Genomic DNA, 25,183 nt, shown 5'->3' with positions numbered 1-25,183 from the left:
GAAACAAAGGGTCTGTGTCTGTCTGTATGCTGGTCTTGGCCAGGGATAGACCAGGAATGGAGTTTTAGAACTTTTAGTAAGTAATCTAGCTAGGTATGTGTTAGATTATGATTTCTTTAAATGGCTGGGAAAAGAATTGTGCTGAATAGAATAACTATTTCTGTCTGTGTATCTTTTTTGTAACTTAAGGTTTTGCCTAGAGGGGTTCTCTATGTTTTTGAATCTAATTACCCTGTAAGATATCTACCATCCTGATTTTACAGGGGGGATTTCTTTATTTCTGTTTACTTCTATTTTTTATTAAAAGTCTTCTTGTAAAAACTGAATGCTTTTTCATTGTTCTCAGATCCAAGGGTTTGGGTCTGTGGTCACCTATGCAAATTGGTGAGGCTTTTTATCCAACATTTCCCAGGAAAGGGGGGGTGCAAGTGTTGGGAGGATTGTTCATTGTTCTTAAGATCCAAGGGTCTGGGTCTGTAGTCACCTAGGCAAATTGGTGAGGCTTTTTACCAAACCTTGTCCAGGAAGTGGGGTGCAGGGTTTTGGGAAGTATTTTGGGGGGGAAGACGCGTCCAAACAGCTCTTCCCCAGTAACCAGTATTAGTTTGGTGGTGGTAGCGGCCAGTCCAAGGACAAACGGGGGGGAATATTTTGTACCTTGGGGAAGTTTTGACCTAAGCTGGTAAAGATAAGCTTAGGAGGTTTTTCATGCAGGTCCCCACATCTGTACCCTAGTGTTCAGAGTGGGGGAGGAACCTTGACAATAGCAGAAAGGGTCTTTTAGTGGTCATTTTTAATATGTTATGTTAAAGGAATCAAGTTTTTACAGCAAATACTAGAACAAAGAACTGAACATTGTAGCTAGGAGGAGGAAGAAGAGCCAGAAAACAGCTAGTAGGTGGTAACAACTTTCTATCATTTCTACTGAGCGGTGAAGCAGCTGAGTACGGAGTTTCTGGGGCCCCATTTAGAGTGAGGCGAACTATGTTCTTCAATACCAGCAGAACACCGCAAGTGTTAAGAACTGGACTCAAGAAGCCATTTGCAGTGCGTAACAACAATATTGAACCTACTAACTTATGAGCAACACTACCTACTTTTGTACGCCAGTCCCTGGCACTTTTTATATTAGCTAGCTACATATGCACATATCTACAACTATGTACCTATCTTTGATACAGGACTCTTGTAACTGTGAGGTCTGGTCTAGGGAAAGCAAGTTAGCACTTTTTGGGGCGGGGTGAGGAGAAGTACATTTAAAATAGTTCTGGCTAACACCACTTCTCTCTAGTGTAGACTGAGCCATTGTCTGGCATGGAGAAGATCTGCGTACATTAGGGGGGAGAGAGGCCAGGGCTGCTGATCCGACAATTTTCATCAGTAGTGGGTTCACTTTAAAACCTTGGTTTGGTTGACCGGTTGATTGACTGAGGTGGAAAAACTTATCTGAAATCAGACATGAGAGAAAAATTGGGCCCTGAAAAATTCTCTAACAGCGCAAAAATCAATGGGCATTTATGAACATTTCTGGCCTAGGCATCGAGAAGATGACTACCTTGAGGACTACCACGGTCTTCTAGGAGTGGGGATCATATTACAATTCTAGATGGAGACCCCTAGGTGGCAGCATAGGTGCACTCAAACGATTGGCATTGCCATGTGTCGAGAACTGCACTCTGACAGGCCTTGCAAGTGGTCAGAATCATTTATCTTAGATGCTCTGGAGTAGAGCGTTAAACTCTCCTGGGTCCAGACTGGAAACCCAGAGTGAGTCGTACTGTGATTCTGATATAGGCACTTTGGAGATTTCTCTTCCAGGAGAGAGGAACAATGCAAACACCAACTGCTTTATCTCATGTCCTCCTTTTAGCTGCTATTAATGTTACACAGCCCATCAGCACATAAATCACACTTGTGTTTCCCACGCACTGAATACTAATTCTAATGCTACACTACAAAAAGTAATTTTCCCTATGTTGATATTCACCCCTTTTTGTCAACTGCTGGAAATGGGCCACATCCACCCTAACTGAATTGGCCTCGTTCACACTGACCTCCCCTCCCCCCTCACTTGGTGAGGCAACTCCCATCTTTTAATGTGCTGTGTATTTATACCTGCCTACTGTAATTTTCCACTCCATGCATCTGATGAAGTGGGTTATAGCCCATGAAAACTTGTGCCCAAATAAATTTGTTAGTCTCTAAGGTGCCACAAGGACTCCTCGTTGTTTTTGCTGATACAGACGAACATGGGTACCCCTCTGAAACCTGTACTAAATTGGTGCAAAGTGGCAGTACCTTCTTCTGACTTCCATTTCCTACCCAATTAAACACTGGGGGAGGAGTCTTGCCCCTGGGGTTGTAAACACTCCTTAGCTGGCCGGAAGAGACTTCCCAAGCATGGAGGCAGCTGGGTGTGGGAGTGAGAGGGATTGCAGCACACAACACTGGGATGGTTGTGAGTAGCTCTGTGGAGCCCAGTTCACTGTAATCAGAGGTGTGACGGCAGCACGTATAGATGTACCCACTCTAGCTTTGATCTCGTTCGCTCGAGGAACAATAGTTTGCATGGGCTAGCCACGCAGGTACAAACCCAGGGTCCCCGGTGCGCGCATACAGCCTGACCTGCCGCGGCTTCATTGTTATAATTACTGGCTCTAAATCAGCTCGCTCACCTCAGGAATGTGTACAGGTACTGCAACCACACCTCTGATTGCAGTGTAAACATAGTTCTGCTAAGAGCTGCTGCAGGCCCTATGGCTGGGAGTTTTGTGCAGTGGCCCTTCGGGTGGATGTAGTCTACAGCTTATGGCTTACAGTGCTGAGCGTAGTAGCTAGATCTAGGTCCTAATCTGTTACAGACTTCTTGGGTGACCTTGGGCAAGTCACTTATCCTCTGTGCCTCAGTTTCGCATCTGTACAATGGGGATAATAGCACTGCCCTGTCTCATGGGGGTGTTCTGAGGATACACACATTAACGACTGTGAAGTGCTAAGATACTACTATTGACTGCTAGGCACCTGCTGTCTAACTTACCCCTGTTGTCAAGGTCATTGCTGAAATTAGCCCACAAGAGCCTCATTTAATTACTTTTGGTTCAGGCTCTGGCCTACTGGAGGTAACTCTCAGACCAAGTAATTGTGTATTATGGGAAAACTATTGTTTCTCATAACTAAGGTTGCAACAAGGATGCCATTGTAAGGAACAATCCTCCACACACACCCCACCTCACCGTGAACAGAGAAAATAACCTAGTACGTCTTTTTCCATGATTAATTTATATTGTGGGAGCAGGAGGGAGGTGGGGGCATTTACCTCTTTGTAAAGGACCCCATTTAGCAATGCTTTTACTTTTATTATTTGAGGCCAAAGGTGTAAATAGTGCTTTAAAAATACCTAGAAAGACAAGGTTCCTTCCTCTGAAAATTTGCAGTCTTGCTCTGGTTCTTACAATCTGTTTTTAAGTTAGTTAGTGTTCCAGCTACTAAACCACAGTTCAAATGGTATCAATCTTGCTATCTTATTCTGGGTGTGGCTGACTTTATGTACATGCTGCCGTGGCTAGAGAGTGTTGACTAACCTTTCTTGAGCTGGAAAATCACAGGAAATCACAAACACAACCACCACCAGGTTATTTTTCAGGGCTGTCTGCTGTTTCTTTTTTCTCATATGGAGTATCAGATTTGTAGGTGCTAATCTCCATATTTCTTAGAGTAGAAAGAAAGTGACTGAAGGTTCTGAAACAGCTTCCCCTGCGCAGTGGGGACAAACTACCTAAATAGTTCTAAGATGAAGATGCTCAATACATTTATGAAGGGGATTACAGGAAGGGGTTGCCTGCAATGGCAGGAGACTGGAGTCAGTGACCCAAGAAGTCCCTTCCCCTACTATATCCCAATGAAAGGCCATCCTGTCATCTATTGGCCAGATCCTCAGTGATGTACCTCCGGATAGCACCGCTGAAGTCAATGAACCTCTGCTGATTTACACCAGCGGTTCTCAACCTTTCTCTTTCTGAGCCCTCCACCCTTCCAACATGCTATAAAAACTCCATGGCCCAGCTGTGCCACAAGAACTGTTTTAACCGTGAAGCTGAGTTGTTCAGGCTTCAGCTCCAGCAGGGCTCCAGGCTGCAGTCCCAGGTAGCAGGGCTTCGGCTTTCTGCCCTGGGCCCTAGCGAGTCTAATGCCAGCCATGCTTGGCGAACCCCCTGAAAGCTGCTCGCGGCTCCCCAGTGGGCCCCAGACCTTGGTTGAGAACCACTGACTTACACCACTGGAAAATCTGGCCCTGTTCATCTAAGTCAAAACACTACTGTGATGGGATCCAAGCTAAGAGCCTAAATTCCCAGGCTGATGGGGTAGAGGGCGTTACAAGACACAACTCATGATTATCCCCTCTGCTGGATGAGCTGAGTGGCTGTGCTGTGGATTATCTTGCATCTGACTCTTCTCCCTCAGAAAGCAGGTGACTGTTATATTTGCAGTAACAGCATTCAAGACTCCAGAGGTCCAGTTAGAAAAAATAACAACTGCTTTTAATTAAAAAGCTTAATTCGACTATGCTCAATTCAAACTACCCGGGCAGAAACATTCTGGCTTATCTACAGCTCCCACTCACAGGCTACTGAGTGACAACACAGTGGGCCAGTAAAACGCAAGGTATAATCATTACATCATCAGAACAAGCTTTCTCCAGCAATGATTGTATTAGTAGGAGCATTGCCAGCAGATCGGGGGAAGTGATTATTCCCTCTATTCGGCACTGGTGAGGCCACACCTGGAGTACTGCGTCCAGTTTTGGTCCCCCCACTACAGAAGGGATGTGGACAAATTGGAGAGAGTCCAGCAGAGAGCAACGAAAATGATTAGGGGGCTGGGGCACATGACTTATGAGGAGAGGCTGAGGGAACTGGGGTGATTTAGTCTGCAGAAGAGAAGAGTGAGGGAGGATTTGATAGCGGCCTTCAACTACCTGAAGGGGGGTTCCAATGAGGATGGAGCTCGGCTGTTCTCAGTGGTGGCAGATGACACAACAAGGAGCAATGGTCTCAAGTTGCAGTGGGGGAGGTCTAGGTTGGATATTAGGAAACACTATTTCACTAGGAGGGTGATGAAGTGCTGGAATGGGTTACCTAGGGAGGTGGTGGAATCTCCATCCTTAGAGGTTTTTAAGGCCTGGCTTGACAAAGCCTTGGCTGGGATGATTTAGTTGGTGTTGGTCCTGCTTTGAGCAGGGGGTTGGACTAGATGACCTCCTGAGATCTCTTCCAACCCTGATATTCTATGATACTGGGGGCAGACTAATGCTATTTCCGTCATGTAGGTTTTGTGGAGGGCAGCATTAAGGAGTGCTGCAGATTTTAGAAGATTCCATGAGCACTGGCGATGGGTGAACCTGATGAAGGCAGAGGTTTTCTGAAACCCCATGAATGACTTTTTTTGGGAGGGTTCCCAAAAATAGTTCCACTTCCCCAAACCTTTCTGTTCCCTGTACTTGAAACTCAGATTTGTCACGAGGTTGTTTCAGTTTAAAGAAATGCCGGCGTGATTTCTAGCTTAAAGAGCTTGGGCTGAGTGTTCGGGACCAAAGAGCCCTGCTACAGTTAGGATGGCACAAGCGGGTGCTTTATAAACAAAGTAGACATTTGGACTTTGCATTAGCATTGTCCCCACTCCTCACTCCTTTTCACACTTTCGGCATTCGATTGTTTTTTCTCTGCTTTTTTTTTTTTGTTCGTAGTCTTTCCCAAGCAGAACTTGAGCCAAACTTTTGAGCCTATGAGGTCCGATTAATGCAGCACCGTTGACTATACTGTACATGGTTGTAGGAGGTCACCCTTTGTATTAAAGTTCCAGTCAAGTACATAAAAGATTGTTATAGAGAGGACGGTGATAAATTGTTCTCCTTATCCACTGAGGACAGGACAAGAATTAATGGATTTAAATTGCAGCAAGGGCAGTTTAGGTTGGACATTAGGAAAAACTTCCTAACTGTGAAGGTAGTTAAGCACTGGAACACGTTACCTAGGGGGGTTGTGGAATCTCCATCATTGGAGGTTTTTAAGAACAGGTTAGATAAACACCTGCCAGCGATGGTCTAGATCAGGAGTAGTCAATAGGTATACTGCGAGCCAAATCCAGACCACCAGACGTTTTTGAACGGACTCCGAAATCTACATATTTACTTATTATTATAATTTTTTAAAATTATTTTCTCTGGAATCTGGACCCTGACTATACCTTGACCAAGAAATTTGCACCTTGACAAAAAATAATTGACTACTCCAGGTCTAGATAATACTTAGTCCTGTCTCAGTGCAGGGGACTGGACTAAGATCATATCAAGAATCCTTCCAGTCCTCAATTTCTGTGATTCTGTGAGTTATAAATGGTTTATGAAGGGTTAATAAATAATGTTATAAGCAGGTTACAGACATCAGTCGCATGTGTTATAGATGATTAAAAGCACACAATTAGCATGTTATGTTTATAAGCAATCTATTGGCCTATTGGAGTCCACAACAATCTAAAATGATTGACTAACCATTTATTAAAACAACAGTTATGATTTATTAACCTGTTATAGACTATTTATAAATGGAACCTTAATATAAAGTGTGACGGTACAATATACTTTGGGGAACAATCCTGCACTGAACTTCCGGGGGGGAGGGGTGCATAAGGTGATCTAGTTGGTTTTATCCATCTCTATGACAGCAATACTAAAATTTAGACTTTATTCTGAAAACTGTAATTTCACTCAGGCTAGGAGCAGAGGATGGAGAAAAAGGATTTAACTGTAGGATGTGGTATAATGTCCAAACAAACTCAGAGCAGTTGCCTATGTAATGATAAGGCCACAGGCTCTTCCAAGTTCCTGGTTCCAGTTTTTCAGTGTTATTTTTGTTCCCCTCTGAGAAACTTAAAACCATCAGTCCTTTCTCCCCGGACAAGTGTTATCACCCTTCAGGCCAGGGAACTGGTGTGTGACAGAGAGATTCCTTCAGGGCCACTGTGAATGGGCATCATGTACAATCAGCATGTGGAACTCCCTGCCACATGGTATTATTCATGCTGAGTGTTTAGCAGAATTCAAAAAGTTATTGACCATGTATACGGATAACATGAACGGAGTAGGAGTAAAAAAAACAAAAGAGAGAGTTTTGAAAAGGCTGTAAACCCTCCTACTTCAGGGCATAAACCAACCTCTCACTACTAGAGGTCAGGAAGGGACTTTCCCTAGAGGAAGATTAACCTGTAGAGCTCCTTACACCCTCCTTTGAACCAGCTGGTGCTGGCCATTCACAGCAACAGAATTCTGGACAAGAGAGATCCCTGGTTCAATCCAGTCTGGCAATTCCTATCTGAAGGGGGAGGATAATCCCCCATGCAGCTGTTCTCCATGTGTGTGCAAATCCAGGTCCGTTCTCTTATTTTCTTTTGTCCCTGGGATCACTCATGGATTTCATGAAGTCCTGGATCTCCTGCTCCAGCACCTTGTTCCTCTTCTCAATGTCTTCCCGTGAGCGCTCCACATTCTGAAGCTTCAGTTCCAGCGCCGCAAACTTCTTCTTCTCTTTCTCGATCTCTTCATTCAGTCGTACCACTTTGGCCCAGACTTCGTAGTTCTCCTTCTGGAGGCTGCAATGGGAAGGACAGGGGACATCATGTGGCTTCTGGTAGCTCATACCTCTACGTCATCCAGCAATACAATACTTGGCAGTGCTACCCTGAATGATGAACAGCCTCATTACCCAATCCCATAACACTTTGTCATGCCCAATGAATCCATAGCAACTAAAAAGCTCTGGGCATAATTATGAGCCAGATTGTGTCTCTTGGCTACAGATCTGTACTGGAGCTGGGGCAGAGCTCAAGTGACCTAGAAGGAGCTTTGCAGCACTATAGAAGGGTCTACCATAGTGGTTTTCAACCTTTTTTCATTTGCGGACCACTTTGGAAATTTTGAATGGAGGCGCAGACCCCTTTGGAAAACTGTTGTCTATACATAGCTGAAATCTGTTCAGTCAGTTTTCAGTCTAAGTTTTGCTGACCCTTTAGACATAGTGGGATCTGCAGACCACAGGTTGAGAACCACTGGCCCAGCACTTGCGTCCCTTCACTGGCAGCAGCAGGGATGCATGGATCTGTGAGTTCGGGGCGTCTATGGGTTGCTAGATAGATATGCAGTTATGTCTGGTCCTTAAAAAGGGGACAAAAAGGATGGGGGGGCAAAGATGCATGCACCCTCCTCTGCTCTTGCAAACTCACAAAGGGGCCTGCGGCACTGGGGCCCTATAGATGGGAATCCATCTAGAGCTGGTTGGGTATTTTTCAATGAAACTTTTTTTGCTGGAAAATGGCAAAAACTGAAACTTTTCATGGGAAAAGGCGAGTTTCGACAATTTCTTGACTCCAAACGTTTTTGAAGCAAAGTTTAGAAGGTGTCGACATGTCCCATTTCCACATTTGCTAACTGAAACTTTTTGGTTTTCCTGTTCAAAACAACTCTTTGTTTCAAAATTTAAACTGATTATACGACACACACAAAATTAGAAAACGCAAATGGTCAAAATTAAAACAAAACCTTTTGAAATGATCAAAACGAAACATTGTTGATTGGCCTGATCTGAAAAAAAAAAATCAGAGTATGGGATTGTGAAAATTTTCACAGTTTTGACTTTTCATCCCAATTTTGGATCTCAGTTTGGGACAAGGAAAATTTCCAAAAATCTCATAATTTTTTGGTGAAATGGAAAAACAGATTCTCTTCCAGCTTGAGTCCAAACCAATATTTCAGATGAGAGCCACCCTTAACTGCAGAAGTTTGGTTCCAAATCCAAGTTTCATGGCTGGCCCCGATCTCTATAATAGCCAAGTCCATAGTAATTAATATTGCCTAATATTAATATGGTAATAATATGATACTAAAGAAACATTAGTAATTACAGCTATATGATAGTGCAGTAACACTCGGAATTAACAGTATTAAGTGTATGATATGATACTGTAGTAATGTAAGTAATCACTACTTCATGATACTGTAGTAATAACTCACGTATAATAATGATACTATAATACAGGGGTCTCAAACTCAATTTACCTTAGGGCCAGCGTCAGTCCTCAAATCCTCCCTTAGGGCCAATAATGTCACTCATGTCGCCCAGAACCCGCCCCCACCAAAACTCCACCCCCACCTGCCTAAGGCTCTGGGAGGGAGTTTGGTTGGGGGAGGAGGTCTGTGGTAGGGTATTGGGGTGCAGGCTCTGGGAGGGAGTTTGGGTGCAGAAGGGGTGAGAGGTTGGGCTTTGGGAGGGAGTTTGGGTGTGGGAGGGGGTCTGGGGTGCAGGCTCTGGGCTGGGGCAGGAGGTGGGGGTGCAGGAGGAGGGGGTGGGGTTGCAGGCTCTGGGAGGGAGTTTGGGGGCAGGAGGGGGTATACGGGGAGGGGGCGGGGGTGGGGGTGCAGGCTCTGTGAGGGGCTCGGGGCTTATGTGGGGCTCCAAGGCGGGGTGGGCCGGGGGGGCCTCCGTGCACTGCCGCCCCCCAGGCACTGCCCCCGCAGCTTCCCATTGGCCGCAGGGGCGCTCGGGGCAGGGGCAGCGTGCAGAGGGACAGCCCCGCCCCGCCCCGGGGCCACAGGGACGGGCCTGCAGACACATGGAGCGAGCGGGCAGAAGCCGCTTAGCTCCGCTGCACGGCCAGTGGTGGGTGGGGCCCCGGGCCATTGTAAATTGCACGTGGGGGGTGAGTGCCCAGGGGTGGCAGGCAGGGCCAAGGGAGAGACCCAGCCCCAAAATTGCTGGGGAGGTTCTCAGGCCGCAGATGGCCCACGGGCCCAGACTTTGAGACCCCTGCTACAATTGTATATGATAGTAACATTAGAAATTACAGAATACTACAGTAATACCAGAAATTAATCTTATATAGTATTAATACTATCATACATTACAATAAAATCAGTCATTAGTATTATATGATGCTATAGTAACACTAGTAATTAACCCTTTATGATATAATACTATTACACTGCGAGTTGAGGTTTTCACACTCTCCTGAATGCAGCACTGAGAATTATTTACCTTTGCGAGGTGAGGTGGGTCATATTTTTTATTGGACCAACTTCTAAAAATCGTTATAAAATCTATTACCCCACCCAACTTGTCTTTCTACTATCCTGGGACCAACACGTCTACAACAACACTGCAAACTATCAGTTACCTTTTAATTTGCTCTTCATAGTCCTTTTTCTGCGTTTCCATTTCTTTTTTCAGCCCCAGGGTCACCTTTCGAAGGGCCTCCAGGTTCTCCTGACCAGAGCCACAGTCCTCAGCACCGATGTTTGGACCCGATAGTTCCTTTGGCACAAGGCTGGGGCTTTGGTTTGCTAACAAATCTTTCTTGGAGGTGCTGCTTACTGTGCAAGCACTCTCCCCACGCTCTGCCTGGCAGGTAGGGACATTGTCGTAGGTCGAAGTCCGGTGAAGGTCGAGCAGCTTAAAAAGATCCTGAGACAATGTTCTTTTGTGTCCATCTGTCGGGGAAGTAGGAGACAACTGACTTCCTGAAGATGTCCAAAAGTCATTGTTGAATATGTCATTTTTATCGCTGCTGGCTTTCTCCCCCTGAGAGGAAGCAGTTAGGAAGGATTTCCTGTTAGGAAGGGTCTGAGTTCTTTTCCTGGACTGTATTTTCCACATTTCCAACAAATCTTTGGGTTGGTTTACATCATCTTCGAGAGATGCGCCCAGTCTGACTGATGCTCTGGAGGAAGTGGGACTGCTGGTATCTAGGTCATCTCTCTGAAAATAGAGCCAAGAAAATGAGAGAGTAATTTCATTTTCATTCACACACAGTAAGATGACTGTACTGATGACAGTTCAAAAGACTTTGTGGTGACAAAAGTAAAGCCATGCTTTATATTCAAGTTCATTTATAACTCGTTAAGAAATGATGAGTGGACATTGTAAGTAGGGCTCGTAAAAAGAATTTCCATCAAAGGATTTTCTCTGGAAAAGTGGGTTTTCCACTGAATTAAAATTTCTGTGGAAAGTATCTGCTTTCAAGGGACAATTTTGACTTTTTGTCAAAAAATGAAAACTAATTTTTTTTAGTTTTCCAGCCAAAAACCAAAAAATTTTCATCTGAAAATTTAACTTTTTATTTTTTGCTGAAAACTTTTTGGTTTGTAGTTTTTCAATGAAAAGTATAAATTTTTCATCGAAAAGAAACCCATTTTCCAACCAAATGTAGTTATAGTCATATTACAGGGAGACTGTCACGCGGGAGACAGGGGTTCGATTCCCCAATGGGGAGGCGCTGAATTTTACAGGGGAGGGATAGCTCAGTGGTTTGAGCATCGGCCTGCTAAACCCAGGGTTGTCAGTTCAATCCTTGAGGGGGCCATTTAGGGATCTAGGACAAAAATTTGGGATTGGTCCTGCTTTAAGCAGGGGGTTGGACTAGATGACCTCCTGAGGTCCCTTCCAACCCTGATATTCTATGATTCTATGACTCTGCTACTGGCTTACTGGGTGACCATTGGCAAGTCACTTCATCTCTCCGTGCCCCAATTTCCCCACCCGTGCAATGGGGATAATAACACTGACCTCCTCCATAAAGCACTTTGAGATCCCATGGTTGAAACGTTCTCTAAAAGAGCTGGGAATTATTATTATCTCACAGGATCGAGTCTTACCCTTGGGCCTTGGGTTACAGTGTTTGCCTTGGATGCTGGTGGATCTTCTGCAGCATCCCAGCCCACGGAACTGCGTGGCACTTGGATCTTCTTAGAATCGTTCCTTTGGGTGGCAGGTGGAGAAGGGGGCTCATCTTTGGACACGGGGAAGAGCTTGGCATGGTCACTTATCATCACAGTCATCACTCTCTGGATCTGGGGGGTGCCTGCAATAGAAAAGAGCCACGTTCTACAGCGCCCAGGGAGAACTCACTCATACCATTATTTTAAATCAGGCACTCAACCCTAAATTCTTTCCTTCCTAGCATTCACTGCACATTATTAAAAAGAGAGTGGAATTTGGGTTTTGTGTGAAATTCTTCCTTGTAGAAATCGTGGGCTTCACGTTCAGTGGTCACCGTTTCTTAGCTCTATGGAGTGAGCAAATCTTACACACCCAAAGCATTTCCCTATTAGTTCTGGTGCATTTTCCCCTTGGCCACAAAGTTCAGTGGAGAGGTCAAAATGTCTGGATCATCTTGAGTGACTATTTTTTGGAGTTCCCTGTGTGGTTGCAAAGGTACGAAAGAATTCCACACCTTTCTAAGGCCCAGAACATTGCTTACCCACCCTTGTATGGATGGAATGCACAATACAAGAGCTAGGTATTATTATTGTAGGGCCATTTGTTGCCTGATTGACCTGCCGTGGTGCTGAGATACCAGGTAGAATGTTTTCTGTCCAGGCAAGATGGCGCTTTGGCTTCTATACTGTGTCTGACTTAGGAAGTTCATTGTTTTAATCCTTTGGATACAGTGATCACCTGAATACCACCTAATACTGTATACCACTTGAATACTGCCTAAGTCAATGGTGTTACAGGATTCCATTGTACCTCTCATAATAACTGCAGGGTCCTCTATCTTCGGCCTGATGATATTCACTCCAATCACTGTTGCCAGGTTATCCACACTCATCTTGTTGACACTGGAGTTCAGCTGTATTTCATGTAGGAACCTGCCGGAATCCAAGGGGAAAAATTCCACATTGGAAAACAAACAGTCTGAAGATAAAGCTGTTAAAGGTGTTATAAAATCCTAATAATCCAGCCAGCGCTTGCTCCAGGCCGCAGGGACAGAAACATAGATACAGGCCCCTTATTATTTCAGAGCACACTGAGACTTTGTCTTTTAGGCATCTCTACAGAAGCCAAATCTGTCAAGCAGAAAAAGAGTTGTATCCCCCCCAAAACAAAAAGAAACAAAGATTGGTTTGATCCTCAGTGATGTTGCCAAAGAAAAATGAGACAGCAAGCAGGGCTGGGGTGGGGCGAAACTCAACAGTTTCACTGTGCAAGAGTTTGGCTAAATACTGTCCTTGATTCTGACTCTCGTGGATTCAATGTGCTAGACATGGGAGCGCACATACAGGGCCAAATTGAGCTCACTGAGGTCAGTAAATTCATAGGCTTTAAGGTGAGAAGGGGGCATTTTGATCATCTGTTCTGTGGAGCATCTATTCTGACTTGCTGTATAACAGTGGCCAGAGAATTTCACCCACAAATTACTGCATCCAGCATAAAATTATGTCTCCATTCACCAGGGCATGATTTAACCCACAGAGTTTCCCTCTCAGTTTTGGGCCAAGCAAAATTTGTGACAACCCCTGAATTTTTAACAGGTTTCTCATTAAAACTAATTGAAACCATGTGTCAGGTAGTTTTTTATGAGAATCTACAAACTGGCTCATGTTTACTGAAAGCACAAAAAGGTTTGTGAATCTCTGCTCAAGCCAGAAAATCTAGACCCAGGTAACAAACCACCCAAAGTTTGGGAGTGTCCAGATCTGAGATTTTGGTTCAGGCCTTTGTAGTGTGTTGATTCAGATTCAGGTTCAGATTTCAGACTCTCCCAGTGTCCTGGGACATTTGGATCCAGGAGGTTGGTGAGAGCCTGTCTTTTTGCACCTGAGCTGAATTTCAAGTCTGCAAAAGAAAAGAAAAATGAAAAGAAAAAACCCAAAGCAGGTGAGTTTTGCATGGTTTGGGATTTATTGGTAGACAATTTTGTTCAAATCTCTTCAGCTCATCTGTCCAGTTACAGAGAAATTCAGCCTTGTGCAGGGGGTCACAAAAGAGCTTAGTTGCCTGAAGTTTTAAGGGGAACCAGAGTGGAGCCTAAGGCAGCCTAGTGGTTGCTCTCTGCACAAGTGTCAGTTTCACCTTTGGAGACTAAGGCCTAGATCCCCAGATGCACCATGATGCAAGTTGGGCTGTTTGTACATGATGAAAGAGCACATACCTGCAGATATAACTGAGGAGGTTGTAACTGACTCGGGGAAGCACGGACAGCTGCTTCACTAGCTCCTGATGACCCTAAATACAATTTAAAAATTGCTTTGTAAAGGCTTATAAACTTATCTGAATTCCAAACGATCTGTGAATTTGCCCAGTTTCTCCAACGACATCCTGGTGTGGTATCTCCTCTCAGTTCTTGCTCGCCTTTGGAACTAAATCCACATGTTTATTTCTTTAGAAGGCCTGATACGTGACACGGCCAAGATTTTCTAAGAGGCTGAATCATCAGTCGGGGCCATATTTTCAAGAGATCTCACCTCCCATTAAAGCCGCAAAATAAGTGGCCAGATTTTCAGAAGCACTCCACTCTGAAACGTGCTGAGCTCTTTTCAGAATCTGACCCAGCATGTTCTTCTTACATTTATTGTGTCAAATTATTTATCACATGGCGTGGGTGATCCCAAAGTGAAACTACCTGCAGAAAGCACCCACCACTGAAATGCAGCCACCACTGGGATGAAACACAGCAGCTCTTTGAGAACACTCTGTTGATTAACAGATGTGCCTTACTCTTGTGTAGAGTGGTCCAAAAGACAGGAACAAAATTGTGGTAGCACCTAGGAGTCTCAGCCGTGGACCAGGACCCCATTGTGCTTGCTGCTGTACAAACACAGAACAAAAAGAAAGGCTCTGCCCCAATGAACTAAAAACTTCCATTGACAAATTAAAAGTCAAAGGAAATGTCAACCTGATCTTTTCTGACTATCTCTAAAGGTAAGTTTTACACCACACACATTATCATAGTCCCGTTAGTGTGATGGACAACACTGATTAGTCTGATCCAGTATGGCGATTCCTATGTTTCTATCTGAGTGACTGGAATGTTAAAAGAAACCCATGGGTTCTCAGTGTCTATATATATAGATCTCCCCTCAGTCCCCCACAGGTAGCAACACACAATGGCTGGTTGGTTGGATGTGTGGCTTCTGTGAGAGAGCAAGGCTGAAGTCATCTGTTTGACATGTCACCCCCAGTAACTCTTCTCTGTTCTTGGAATGAGCTTCTTGCTGCGGGGCCAGCTGCTAAGAAAGTTCTGATCCCAATGACTCACTCATATTTCCCCAAACCATGGTTCCCATCTGTTCTTTGCTTCTCTCAACCTCTGCATTTGCCCCATCTCCTTTCGTGCTCACCCGCCGACCACCATCTCTACTCAGAGTGACACTGCAGGATGTTGCATTTCCTTCCTCTGATAATTGTTTGCACTGATCATTTACTGCAGGGACTCAGCTAAAAAAGGAAATATGAGAGACGGGGCAGCTTTCAGGATTCGCACACCCCTGACAGCTAAACCTTAAGATAGGTAAGCCCATGTGGTCAGATTGGGGAGCTAAGTTTACTTATTTTAACAGCAATTCAGACATGAAGACACATTCTGGATTTAAAACCCAGTTAGTCACGCACAAACCCCTCTAACATGCAACTGAATGCGCACACAGACACGCTTCTGCTGGAAGTGACAATACCAAGGTGGGGCCTGCAGGGTGGATGAGTCAAGGGATGAAGGGGAGAAAGCAAAGAGTATCTTTCCCTAGAGCACCAATACTGGCCAGGATGCTAGTGTATCTTCTCAGCTACTTTTCTGAGACTGTTAAGCACCAAATTTGTCCCCCGTGTAAGTCCATGGCCGTCGGTGAACCCCAAACTTGGTCGAGTTACACCAGCGGGGTTGTTGTTAATTATATTTACTGCGGTAGTACTCTAAGGGCCAACCAAAAATATGGCCCCATTGTGCTAGGCACTGCACAGAGTAGTAGACAGTCCCTGCCCCAAATTGCGTCTCTTCTTTTCTATATATCTATTCCCATACGCCTCCCTTTATCTAATCTATCTACCTAGCACATCCATCACCATTGTGTTTAAGCATTGAATTGTAGATGCTTTTGATTCGTAAAGCACTTCAATTTCCAACAAGTGTTTTTTAAGGCGTGGGGGGAATAAATGCAAAGTCATTGGTACCTTCATTTCATCGGCATTCAGAAGCATTCCACACAGGAGGAAGTCCTCATACTGCAACCAGGGTACAACCGGCTCTGGGAGTTCCCTCAGGTAGAGTTTGAACAAAGATGCCACTGTATGTACATCTGTATCGCTGTAGAATAAATGGTGAGATTGGAATAAAAGGATACACTCAACTGAGACTCAGACGCTGTTGGCTAGGGAACCATACATCTGTTTTGTTCATCTTGGTTGAGTGAATTTAGCATTCAGGAAAGGTGCCTATTTTGAGCAACAATAGCTTCCCCCTCAGGAGAGGAGAGGGGCCGCAAAGGAACAAGAGGACAATTAAAGAGTGGGGACAAATTAAAATTGTAGGAGCAGGCCACCAGTGGGGGACACCAGGCAGAGAACCCCAGACAGCACCCACTGCTTTGAGACAGGACTAAGGGAGACAGTGGAAGAGAAGTGGATGCTTGGCAGATCGTTCTGCTCGGCCATAGTGTTGGTGGTTTCCCAGCATTCATAATCAGGGTAGTGTTTTCCTAGCCTACATTTGAGTGATGGGTGTTTTTATGCATTTACTTAACAGGCAAATATTTTCTAGCACTCACATATTTGGCAGGCCTTTTCCATTCAGAGTTGGCAAAGCTTGTCTGGGTTTTTAAGCTTGTCTGGGTTTCACAGCAATTACTGAACATGTTCTGCGAGGACAGATGTTTGCAGCTTTGCATACCATATAGTTTATATTCTGTCAAAAAGGACACTGTCAAGATAGGTCTCTGTTTTGACCTACCTTGAAGTTGTTAAACTGTTACAATCTGCTGGCAAGTATCCACCAGGTCATCTATTTTTTAAGCTGTTGGGTTTTTTTCTTTAAAGCCGACCACTCACTCACTGAGAAATGCTTTAAAGGCCACCATTTTTGTAGACCGTTTCAAAACAAAATATCATGAGCTTCACCTGCCTGCTCAGCATCAACGCTTCTCTAAAAACCACCTTGCCACAGTCCCGTGCTGGCAAAGATGACCGTGCCAAAAGAAAAAAAAACAAAATAGACCTTGGAAAGGAGACTGAAGTTGTTGCTGTCATCGTTATATAAAAAGAGCCAGTGACTGGTCTTCCCCAGTCCGTCCCAGGAATTAAAGTAAGAGGAGGCAGAGGGGAGCACTGCTCTGCTAAAAACAGAGGAGAGCGGTCTATGGAGAATCTAGTCCTTAGTCCTTTTGCTTTGATCAGTGATCTAGGTGGCCTAACTGTCATCTAATCACCGCCAAGACCTGAGATTTTGACAACATGCCTTTGCAGATTCTAGATCAAAGCTGAGAAACGGTAACACCTGTTTTCTCTTGAGTCCTGACCCACATACAGGCCGAAGGATTCGTTTCCTGTTCCTGCAGATAGCGCAGCCCTATAAACATGGCACTGGGTGTGCATGAGCTTTGTACTGAGGTTTCTAGATCTTCTTTTCAAATCCACTAGTGTCGAAGCGCATCCTTCTCAAACATCGTCTAGACCGGGGTTTAGAGCAGGTGCCATTCTTGGTGCTGTCACTGGCTCACTGTGGGTGCGTCTACACAGCAAGCAGCAGCCCGCAGCCGCGCGTCTCAGAGGGCTTACGCTAACGGTGTTAAAAACACCACACTTGGGCTTACGCTAATGGTGTTAAAAATAGCAGCGTACATGCTCGGGCTCTTAAGTCTAGGGAGCAGGGTGGCCTTTAAGCCTTCAGAGCCTGGGCACCAGACTTTGGTAGTCCACAAAGTCTACCATGGCTGGTTTTGAGTTAGCCCCACGAGCCTGAGTCTGTTGACCTGGACCCTAAGACATGCTACCATGGTTCTGTCGACATACCCCTTGTGGCAAGTCACGTAACCACTCTGTGTCTTGCCTCTCTACCTACCTAATGCCTCATCCTGTCAACGCTTAGGCCGTGTCTCCACTAAAAAGGAATTCCTGGGACAGCTGTACCAGCAAACCCTCCTAGTGCAAACAGAACCTCTACCAGCTAAAGTGTGCTTTTGAGCTTAGACCAGTCCCCCAAAGAAAATAAGCAAACGGGCTTTTTTGCAGGTATAACTGCAGCTACCCTCGGGCTGTTGCTGACATAACTCTGTTGGTCAGGGGTATGATATTCTTTAACAAGCAAAGCCCTCTGCTTCACTATCAGCCAATGGACGGCTCACATGCTAAAAGTTAAGCACTCATGTAAGTATTTGCAGGACTGGGGCTCTTCACAGGACTGCTGTGAGACTCAGGTTTGGTCTAGACACAGATTTTGTACTATAGAACTACTAGTGCGGGTTGTTGCTTTTTTTTTTTTTTTTTTTACCATTAATGTTATACTGGTGAAATCCCTAGGGTGGATTCAGTTGTACTAGTACAAAGGTGCCTTCTGCCAGTATTGCTAATTCCCTTGCCTATACAGGAGTAGTTATCCTGGTATAAGCACCTTTATACAGATATAAATGAGTCCATACTATGCAGGTTATACCATTCTAATTACACCAGTGCAACTAAAGCGGTATGACTTCTGTGTGTAGACAAGCCCAAGACCCGTGCCATTTAAGTCAATCGGAGTTTTCCCATTGGTCCAGTGGGAGCCAAATCACTCACAGTGTTTGTAAAGAGCTTAGAGATTCTCAGTTTAAGTGCAAAGTGTTATCACCATCCAATGATTCCCCTAGGGACTCACACACTGTTTATCCCAAAGCCTGTGATACAAAACCAACATTACAGGGCACTAAGAAAACAACGGCTAATCCTTTTTCTTTCATGTCCCATTGCAAAGCGTTGTCCTGAAAAAAGGCTTTACCTTCCTGCGAACCCAGCACAGGTTGTAACAAGAGGATTTGCCACAGACAGGCCAGGTTATGATTCAGAAGCTCAGAGCTGTTCTGCTCCAACAAGCAAGACCCAGGGAGGCCAGGTTTCAAACACAACAGACACAGTGACTTTCAGATGTCAGCTTGGCCCAGGGATTATTCTAAGTGTAAGGGCTGTGGTGCACCTAACTGCCTTTATGTGAACTTTCCTTTCTATATAAAGAAAAACACCCCAGAGGAACAGTGGTCTTGTGGTTAAAGTGTTGGGTTAGGCTGCTAAAAACAGTAGTTTACTTCTCAGCACTGCACCTTGGGGAAATTAATCAAAACTTTAAGTGGGCTCTAATTTGGGGGCACCTCCCTTTTTGGATGCTCAGTTTATAATAGCTCGTGGTAGATTTTCAGAAGCACTGAGCCCTTGCAACACTGTTTGATATCAGGAGCAGCCCCTCCGAAATCAGGTTCAGGGGATCTCAAAGCTGAGCTTCGCAAAATCGGCAGTCAGTTTTGAAAGGATCAGCCTAAATCCTGGTCCTCGTGGGAAAGTTGCCATTGATGTGAGCAGGACTCAAACAAGGTGCCGATGCTGCAGAGGTCAGGTAAATAAGCCCAGATCTGGCTGGTGCCTGTGGAGAAAGGAGCACTGCCAGTCTGAGAGAGAGACAGGTTCATCTACGCCCACAGAACCGTGCGCCTCCTTGTTTCCAGTATTGTGAGTGGGCCTAGATCAGAATCCCTGAGCCAGGTCTGATCCCCCAGTGCCCTGCACCTCAGGGGAGTGCTTACACCTGTCACACACGTTCCAAGTCAGCAACATTTTGCACTGCCCTATGTGACTGCACCAGGCTCAGGGCATGGAGAATCAGGCCCTTGTGTATATAGCACCGAGCCCCAAGATCCTTCATCAAAAGCAATCACAGAGGACTTAACCCCATCTCCAAGCAGGTGAGAAGGGTTAGGGATAACGAGACAGGATAGCTCACTGAGGGGAAGGGGTTCAATTAGGAACTAATGAGTCAAATCAGGAAGCTTTATAAAGAGAGCCCCAGAAACCTTAACCCACCCCTTTCTTTTTGCAAAGCCTGTGTGATAGAGTGCAGGGAGGGAGGGAGGGAAGGTAGCAGTTTATGCTATTATAATAACTTCTACAATAGCGCATACCTGGAGGGAAGGGAGCTGAGATATAGAATGAAGCCCTTTATTGGTGATTGCAGTGGTTGGTAGAGTGTCTTGAATGTGAACTTTGTGTTAGGAAACAGAACATGGTTTGGAGGCTGGGGGGGATATAGAGAGTGGTATGAAAAATCCTCTTTTTTCAAAATGAGGAAAATCATAGAAATGCAGGACTGGAAGGGACCTTAAGAAGTCATTTAGTCCAGCCCCCCATGCTGAGGCAGGACCAGATGTTACACCTTGTCATTCATTATTATTATTCTCTGTACTGCTGTAGTGTAGTGCCCCAGAGCCTTTGTCATGGACCAGGACCATGTTGTACTAGGTGCTGTACCAACACAAAATGAAAGGACAGTCTGTGCCCCCAGGAGCTGACAATCTAAATATAAGACAAGAGACAACAGGTGGGGGAGTACAAGGAAACAATGGTCAACATGATAGGGCATGGTCTCTGCACACCAGCAGCCTAGCCATTGTTAAGTTTTTTTTATAGGCATCAGGGCAGAAGAGAGTTTTAAGAAGGGATCTGAAGATGGGTAATGAGGTAGCTTAATGGATGTGTACAGGGAGCAACTCCCAGGCATGTGGGGCAGCATGGGAGAAAGCACCGTGGTGCTTGTTAGAAAATTTCACAAGTTGCCAATGGACACTAACATCCTGTGCAAGTCAGAGGCAAGTGTCAACAGCTCAACCGTGAACGAAAGATGCTACGAAGGGATAGGGCTGACTCTGAAGGGCCTTGACAGTGAGGACAAGCAGCCTGTGTTCAATGCAATAGAAAAGGGAAAACCAGTGGTGGGATATACCTGAAAGCAGGAAAGAATCAGTGGGAAAAGCAACTGGGGGTGAGGGGGGGATAGGATCCTTAAAGATTTATCATAAATGAAATAAGACCCACCCAGAATCTTCTCCACTGAGCCTAATGACAATCCCCAGTTCACTTCCACCTCACCCAGACTTTCATGGCTGATGGCAAAGGCAGATGAGAGAAAATGCCATTTATGCTGAAGAAGTTGATGGCATATCATGTTCAACTCCTAGCACAGGCAGCTTCCCTGTGTCCCTCCCTTTGGGGCCTTGTTTCCCATCTGTGTCTTGACAGGTGGGAAATGAGTGGTTAAAATGGTTCCTCCTCATTACAACATTCAGTTCCTCGGCTCTGCATTTGCTGTTAATCCCAGTTTGAAAAATGACAAAACCATAGAGATTAACGCCAGAAGGGACCATCTTATCTAGTCTGACCCCCTGCACATCAGAGGCCCCTACACAAGATCCAACCCGCTCCATAAAAAGCTCAACAACCAAAATTTGATCAAGTATTACATGAGGGTCTCCTTTTGTAAGCAAAGTGTGATTGCTGATAGGTAATACCTCCTTGAAATCCTTCGCTAACCTGTCCTTCCACATTTAAAAGGAAAGGTCAGCCATGCCTGAAAGTTCCTGTCATCTCCTGACTATTTGGGGATATTTGTGGAGTGAGTTTGTGGGTCTCAGCCAAACCCCTCATTAGTGGCCATTTGTCTGCATCACCCAAGTTGCCCATTACAGTCACCAGTAACTGGTGGTTTCAGCAGATGGGCCAAGGGCTGAATGGGGCATGAGGACTAAACTCCGCCCTAGAGGTGGTTCCTCCGGGCAGGATTGGGGCACGTTGTTGAGGCAGAGTTTATGGGAAAGATCTGCACTGCGGCTGTTTGCTGAGCGTGTTCTGTAGGTAAAGAGGGGACCTGAATTTTGGACAGTCCAGCACCTTTCCCCACATGGGAAGCTGGTAGCTTTCTGGGATTCTTTTCCAAAACAATAAGCATTGTTGTCTGACCAGTGTGCCCAGTTATCCCTCCAACCCTGTTCTCACAGCCCAGGCTTTGACTTTCAGTTGACCCCCATCTTTTTTGAACCCTCCTTTCTAACTGGGGGCATGATCTTTCTTGCAAAATGGGAAGGGTCTTGTTTGCTTCTCCACGGAGATCAACCAGGCCAGTGACTTCCAGAAGCCTTCAGTTAACAAAAGCAGTAGATAGACAGACTGCACCCTGAAGGTCTTAGCTAGGTGGGATCAGGAAACATAAAGATTACCGGTCAAAAGATGGCCTTTCCCCAGCGTCAAATGCGTCCCTCAGCTGCTTCACCAGGTTGTCCTGGCCAGGCAGTCGGAAGATGCCCTCCTCATTCATGCCGTGCTCGCGTATGAACTCTGCACATGTCTCCACCAGGATAGGAACCAGGTGCTGCCCAAATTTCTGTTCATATGCCACAGTCTCAGCCAAGCGCTGGCCAAATACCACTAGATAGAAGAAGGGTATTGTTAGTAAAGGATAGAGGTAGGCCCAGAGGCAGCGGTGGGATTTATCTCTGGTCCCTTGTAATACTGTCATTGTATGAAGCTACTTTCAAAGCTGAACAGAGGTTTGGTTGCTAGATGACAATACAGGGCCAGATCCCCAGCTCAAAGTCCACTGACTTTCATGAAGCTATGCTGATTTACATCAGCTGAGAATCTGGCCCACCGTGTCATCAAAACTTAGAAACTGCTAGACCAGACCAGAACTATGGTCCATCTAGCCTAGTATCAGTGGCCACTGCAAGATGCTTCAGGCAGTATACCAAAGGGTGCAATGGAGACGTCTTCTTGATGCTTATATGTAGCTCAGTTTATGCTCTGTCTGCCTGCTTGTTGTAAACTTCTACTGAAACTCCTTTAAAGGAAATCCCTGCCCTCAGATAAGCAGAAAAAGTTGGCTCTGAACTTCCCCAAAGTTCAGGGTTTGAGGCCACGGTTTCAATTCATTTATGCATGTTTCCGTTTATAAGTTCCCTCAGCACTGCACAGCAACCAGCTGGTAACGTTAACATGCCATGGGATATGGAGATTGAGGTAGCCCATGTGGAAGTTTGCTTTATCTTTGTCTTATAATATCCAGTGGCAAACACTTTGTTACAAACATTCCTCCTGAGTGTTTGATGGCAGAGACATCAGGAGAAAATCTAAGAGGGTAACTCATAGAAACCACTGAAGAAATGACGGAAAATAAAACATCTTCCGATTAATTAAATTAACCTGTGTTAAACCCTTTCCTGCAAATAGTGTTAATATTTTACATCTTCTAAGTGCCAAACAACTGTTAACTAACCCCTCCTCCGAACACCCTGGTATTAAGTAATAGTGTCTCTGCTTTATAGATGAGGAGCCTGAAATACAGCCACGATGGGGATGTAAGAAACATGCTGGGGGAGACGAGGAATGAATATGAAAAATGCCAATAGAACAGCAAAAATGAAGAGGGCTGGGGATATGTCACTTCATTCCCCCTGCCACTGACACACACCATGGAGGTGCCGATGAGTTAACTCCAGGTGATGCCAACGGCTCAGCAGTTCTAAAAACTGGGCCCTTCCATGTCGAGCAAGCTGTTAACATCAAGTCAAATGTTAGAACCAGGCTAGAGCACAGGGATTCTTGGTTTCCAGTGCCCTGCTGGACCTCACTGCCTCTTTTAATCAGAGATGAGAGATCACTAGTAAAACAGAGGTCTTAAAACTAAGATGGCAAAGGAAAAACAGCCTCGTAATGCAGCGCCAGCTGGCTTTGGGCTGGGAGCCTTTCCCTAGCCTAATCCCTTATGTGTCCTCCGCCAGTCAGCTGTATTTTTAAAAAGGGGGCAAGTACCTTTCCTCCGGAGCAAAGGCTTTTTCCTCCTGAACTCCCAGCAGAAAACCATCCCTAAGGCTGGAATGCAGCAGCCCTCATCCCAGCTCTTCATCCTCGGGGCTTTAGGCATGATGACAGCAGAGACGCCCTACACCCAAGTGGCTCCAGAATATTAATGGCAAAGGGTCCTGCGGCCTCCTACAAGATTTTGCCCAGCAATGTGTTCACCTCCTGTTCCGAAGGCTGAAATAATCCTTGTGTATCTCTTACAGATCAGCATTATGCTCATAAATACTCCTGTCTGGAACCGCAAGACTTGTCAGCACCTGCCTTATGGTGTGTTTTTTTCATTGACAAAAGACTCCCTTTTGCTTTTAAATAATGAACATAAACCTGTCATTGTACTCAGTAAAAGTATAAATGGCTCCTTTTTCTTAGTAACTCATTATTTGCCATTCAGTTATCACCCTGGAGGATCATAAAAATCAACCCTCTACCAACATGGCTCTCTACATCCGTCATGCCGTCTGACACACGGGTAGCATGTCAGCCAGCTCAGAGATGCTCCTTGGGTGTCAGGCTGGTAAAGGGGCTCAGAGGCATGTTGAAAGGTTTCATTTCATTCAGTGCAGCCTCTCTGCTTTTTAACGTGGAGCAAATTAACAAACAGCTGCCTTATCTGCGTGAGTCACCAGGGGCATTTTTCAAGGGGGATGCAACCCAAGCCTAAGGCATGCAGATATACAAAATAGACTGTCCTATTCTCAAGCCTGCCCTTTGGGAATCCATTAACCCCCGAGTTAATTTATAACATTGTATGGGTCAACATCACCGAAAAGAGGCCTGGATCCTCATTTACCGTGCGGCCCCTTTACACCACTCTGGGGCTTGCATTTACACTTGCTTTAAGGCCACTTTACCCTGCCAGCGCAATTCCTTTGGTGTAAATGAGCGTTAGGGCTGGAGTCTTTATTTGCGATCATGTGACTTTTTAGGGGGCTGATCTTGGAAATCCTTGCTCAAATGACCCTAGTTTTGAACCACTGATGGTACTGCAACTTTCCAAACTATCAGAGTGGGTTTTAGAGCACATAGAAAAACTGGCTGTTAAACATGAACCTAAACTACAGCAGAGTGACCGGCTTGGCTGGAATAAAGAAGCTCTAATCAATGCCAACCCACTAACATCAGGTCTTCATCTGGGTATAGTTATTATTTGAATCACCGTAGCACTGAAAGCCCCCAACTGAGATCGGGGCTCTGTTTTGCTAGGTGCTGTATAGTCACATAGTGAGAGACAGTCCCTGCCCAAAGAGCTTAGGGCTTAAATAGACAAGATGGACAGGGAAACAGAGGAGGAGAGATTTGTCCAGGTCAGTCAGAAACACAACCCACGTCTCCGGATTTCTAGTCCAGTGCTCAGTCCATTGGACTATGCTGCCTCTCTCTCTCTTGATAGATACTCAGTTCACTCCTGTCTGAAATACTACTAATTCTGAAGACGAATCATTCTTGATTGCAAAGCCCGTCAGCCCAGGAATCTGAGCCCACCACAGAAGTTTCCT

The 25,183-nt window shown here is 45.3% G+C and overlaps 1 protein-coding gene across 1 annotated transcript in view; it reads right to left on the bottom strand.

Annotated features, from left to right (window-relative positions):
- Positions 1–6,376: 6,376 nt before the first annotated feature.
- The window catches only part of ARHGAP25 (Rho GTPase activating protein 25), a 44,648-nt gene continuing 25,841 nt past the window's right edge, over positions 6,377–25,183 (bottom strand). The window contains exons 5-11 of the mRNA XM_077805804.1: positions 22,046–22,253; positions 15,993–16,125; positions 13,978–14,051; positions 12,573–12,694; positions 11,699–11,904; positions 10,222–10,802; positions 6,377–7,644 (exon numbers count right to left, since the gene is read on the bottom strand). Coding sequence (XP_077661930.1) covers positions 7,434–7,644; positions 10,222–10,802; positions 11,699–11,904; positions 12,573–12,694; positions 13,978–14,051; positions 15,993–16,125; positions 22,046–22,253 — 1,535 coding nt within the window. The 3' untranslated portion in view covers positions 6,377–7,433. The remainder of the gene's footprint in view (positions 7,645–10,221; positions 10,803–11,698; positions 11,905–12,572; positions 12,695–13,977; positions 14,052–15,992; positions 16,126–22,045; positions 22,254–25,183) is intronic.

The sequence above is a fragment of the Eretmochelys imbricata genome, chromosome 26 (assembly GCF_965152235.1).
Source record: "Eretmochelys imbricata isolate rEreImb1 chromosome 26, rEreImb1.hap1, whole genome shotgun sequence".
NCBI classification, from domain to species: domain Eukaryota; kingdom Metazoa; phylum Chordata; order Testudines; family Cheloniidae; genus Eretmochelys; species Eretmochelys imbricata.
The sequence above is the reverse complement of the archived record's forward strand: the minus strand, read 5'-3'. Positions and strand labels throughout refer to the sequence as shown.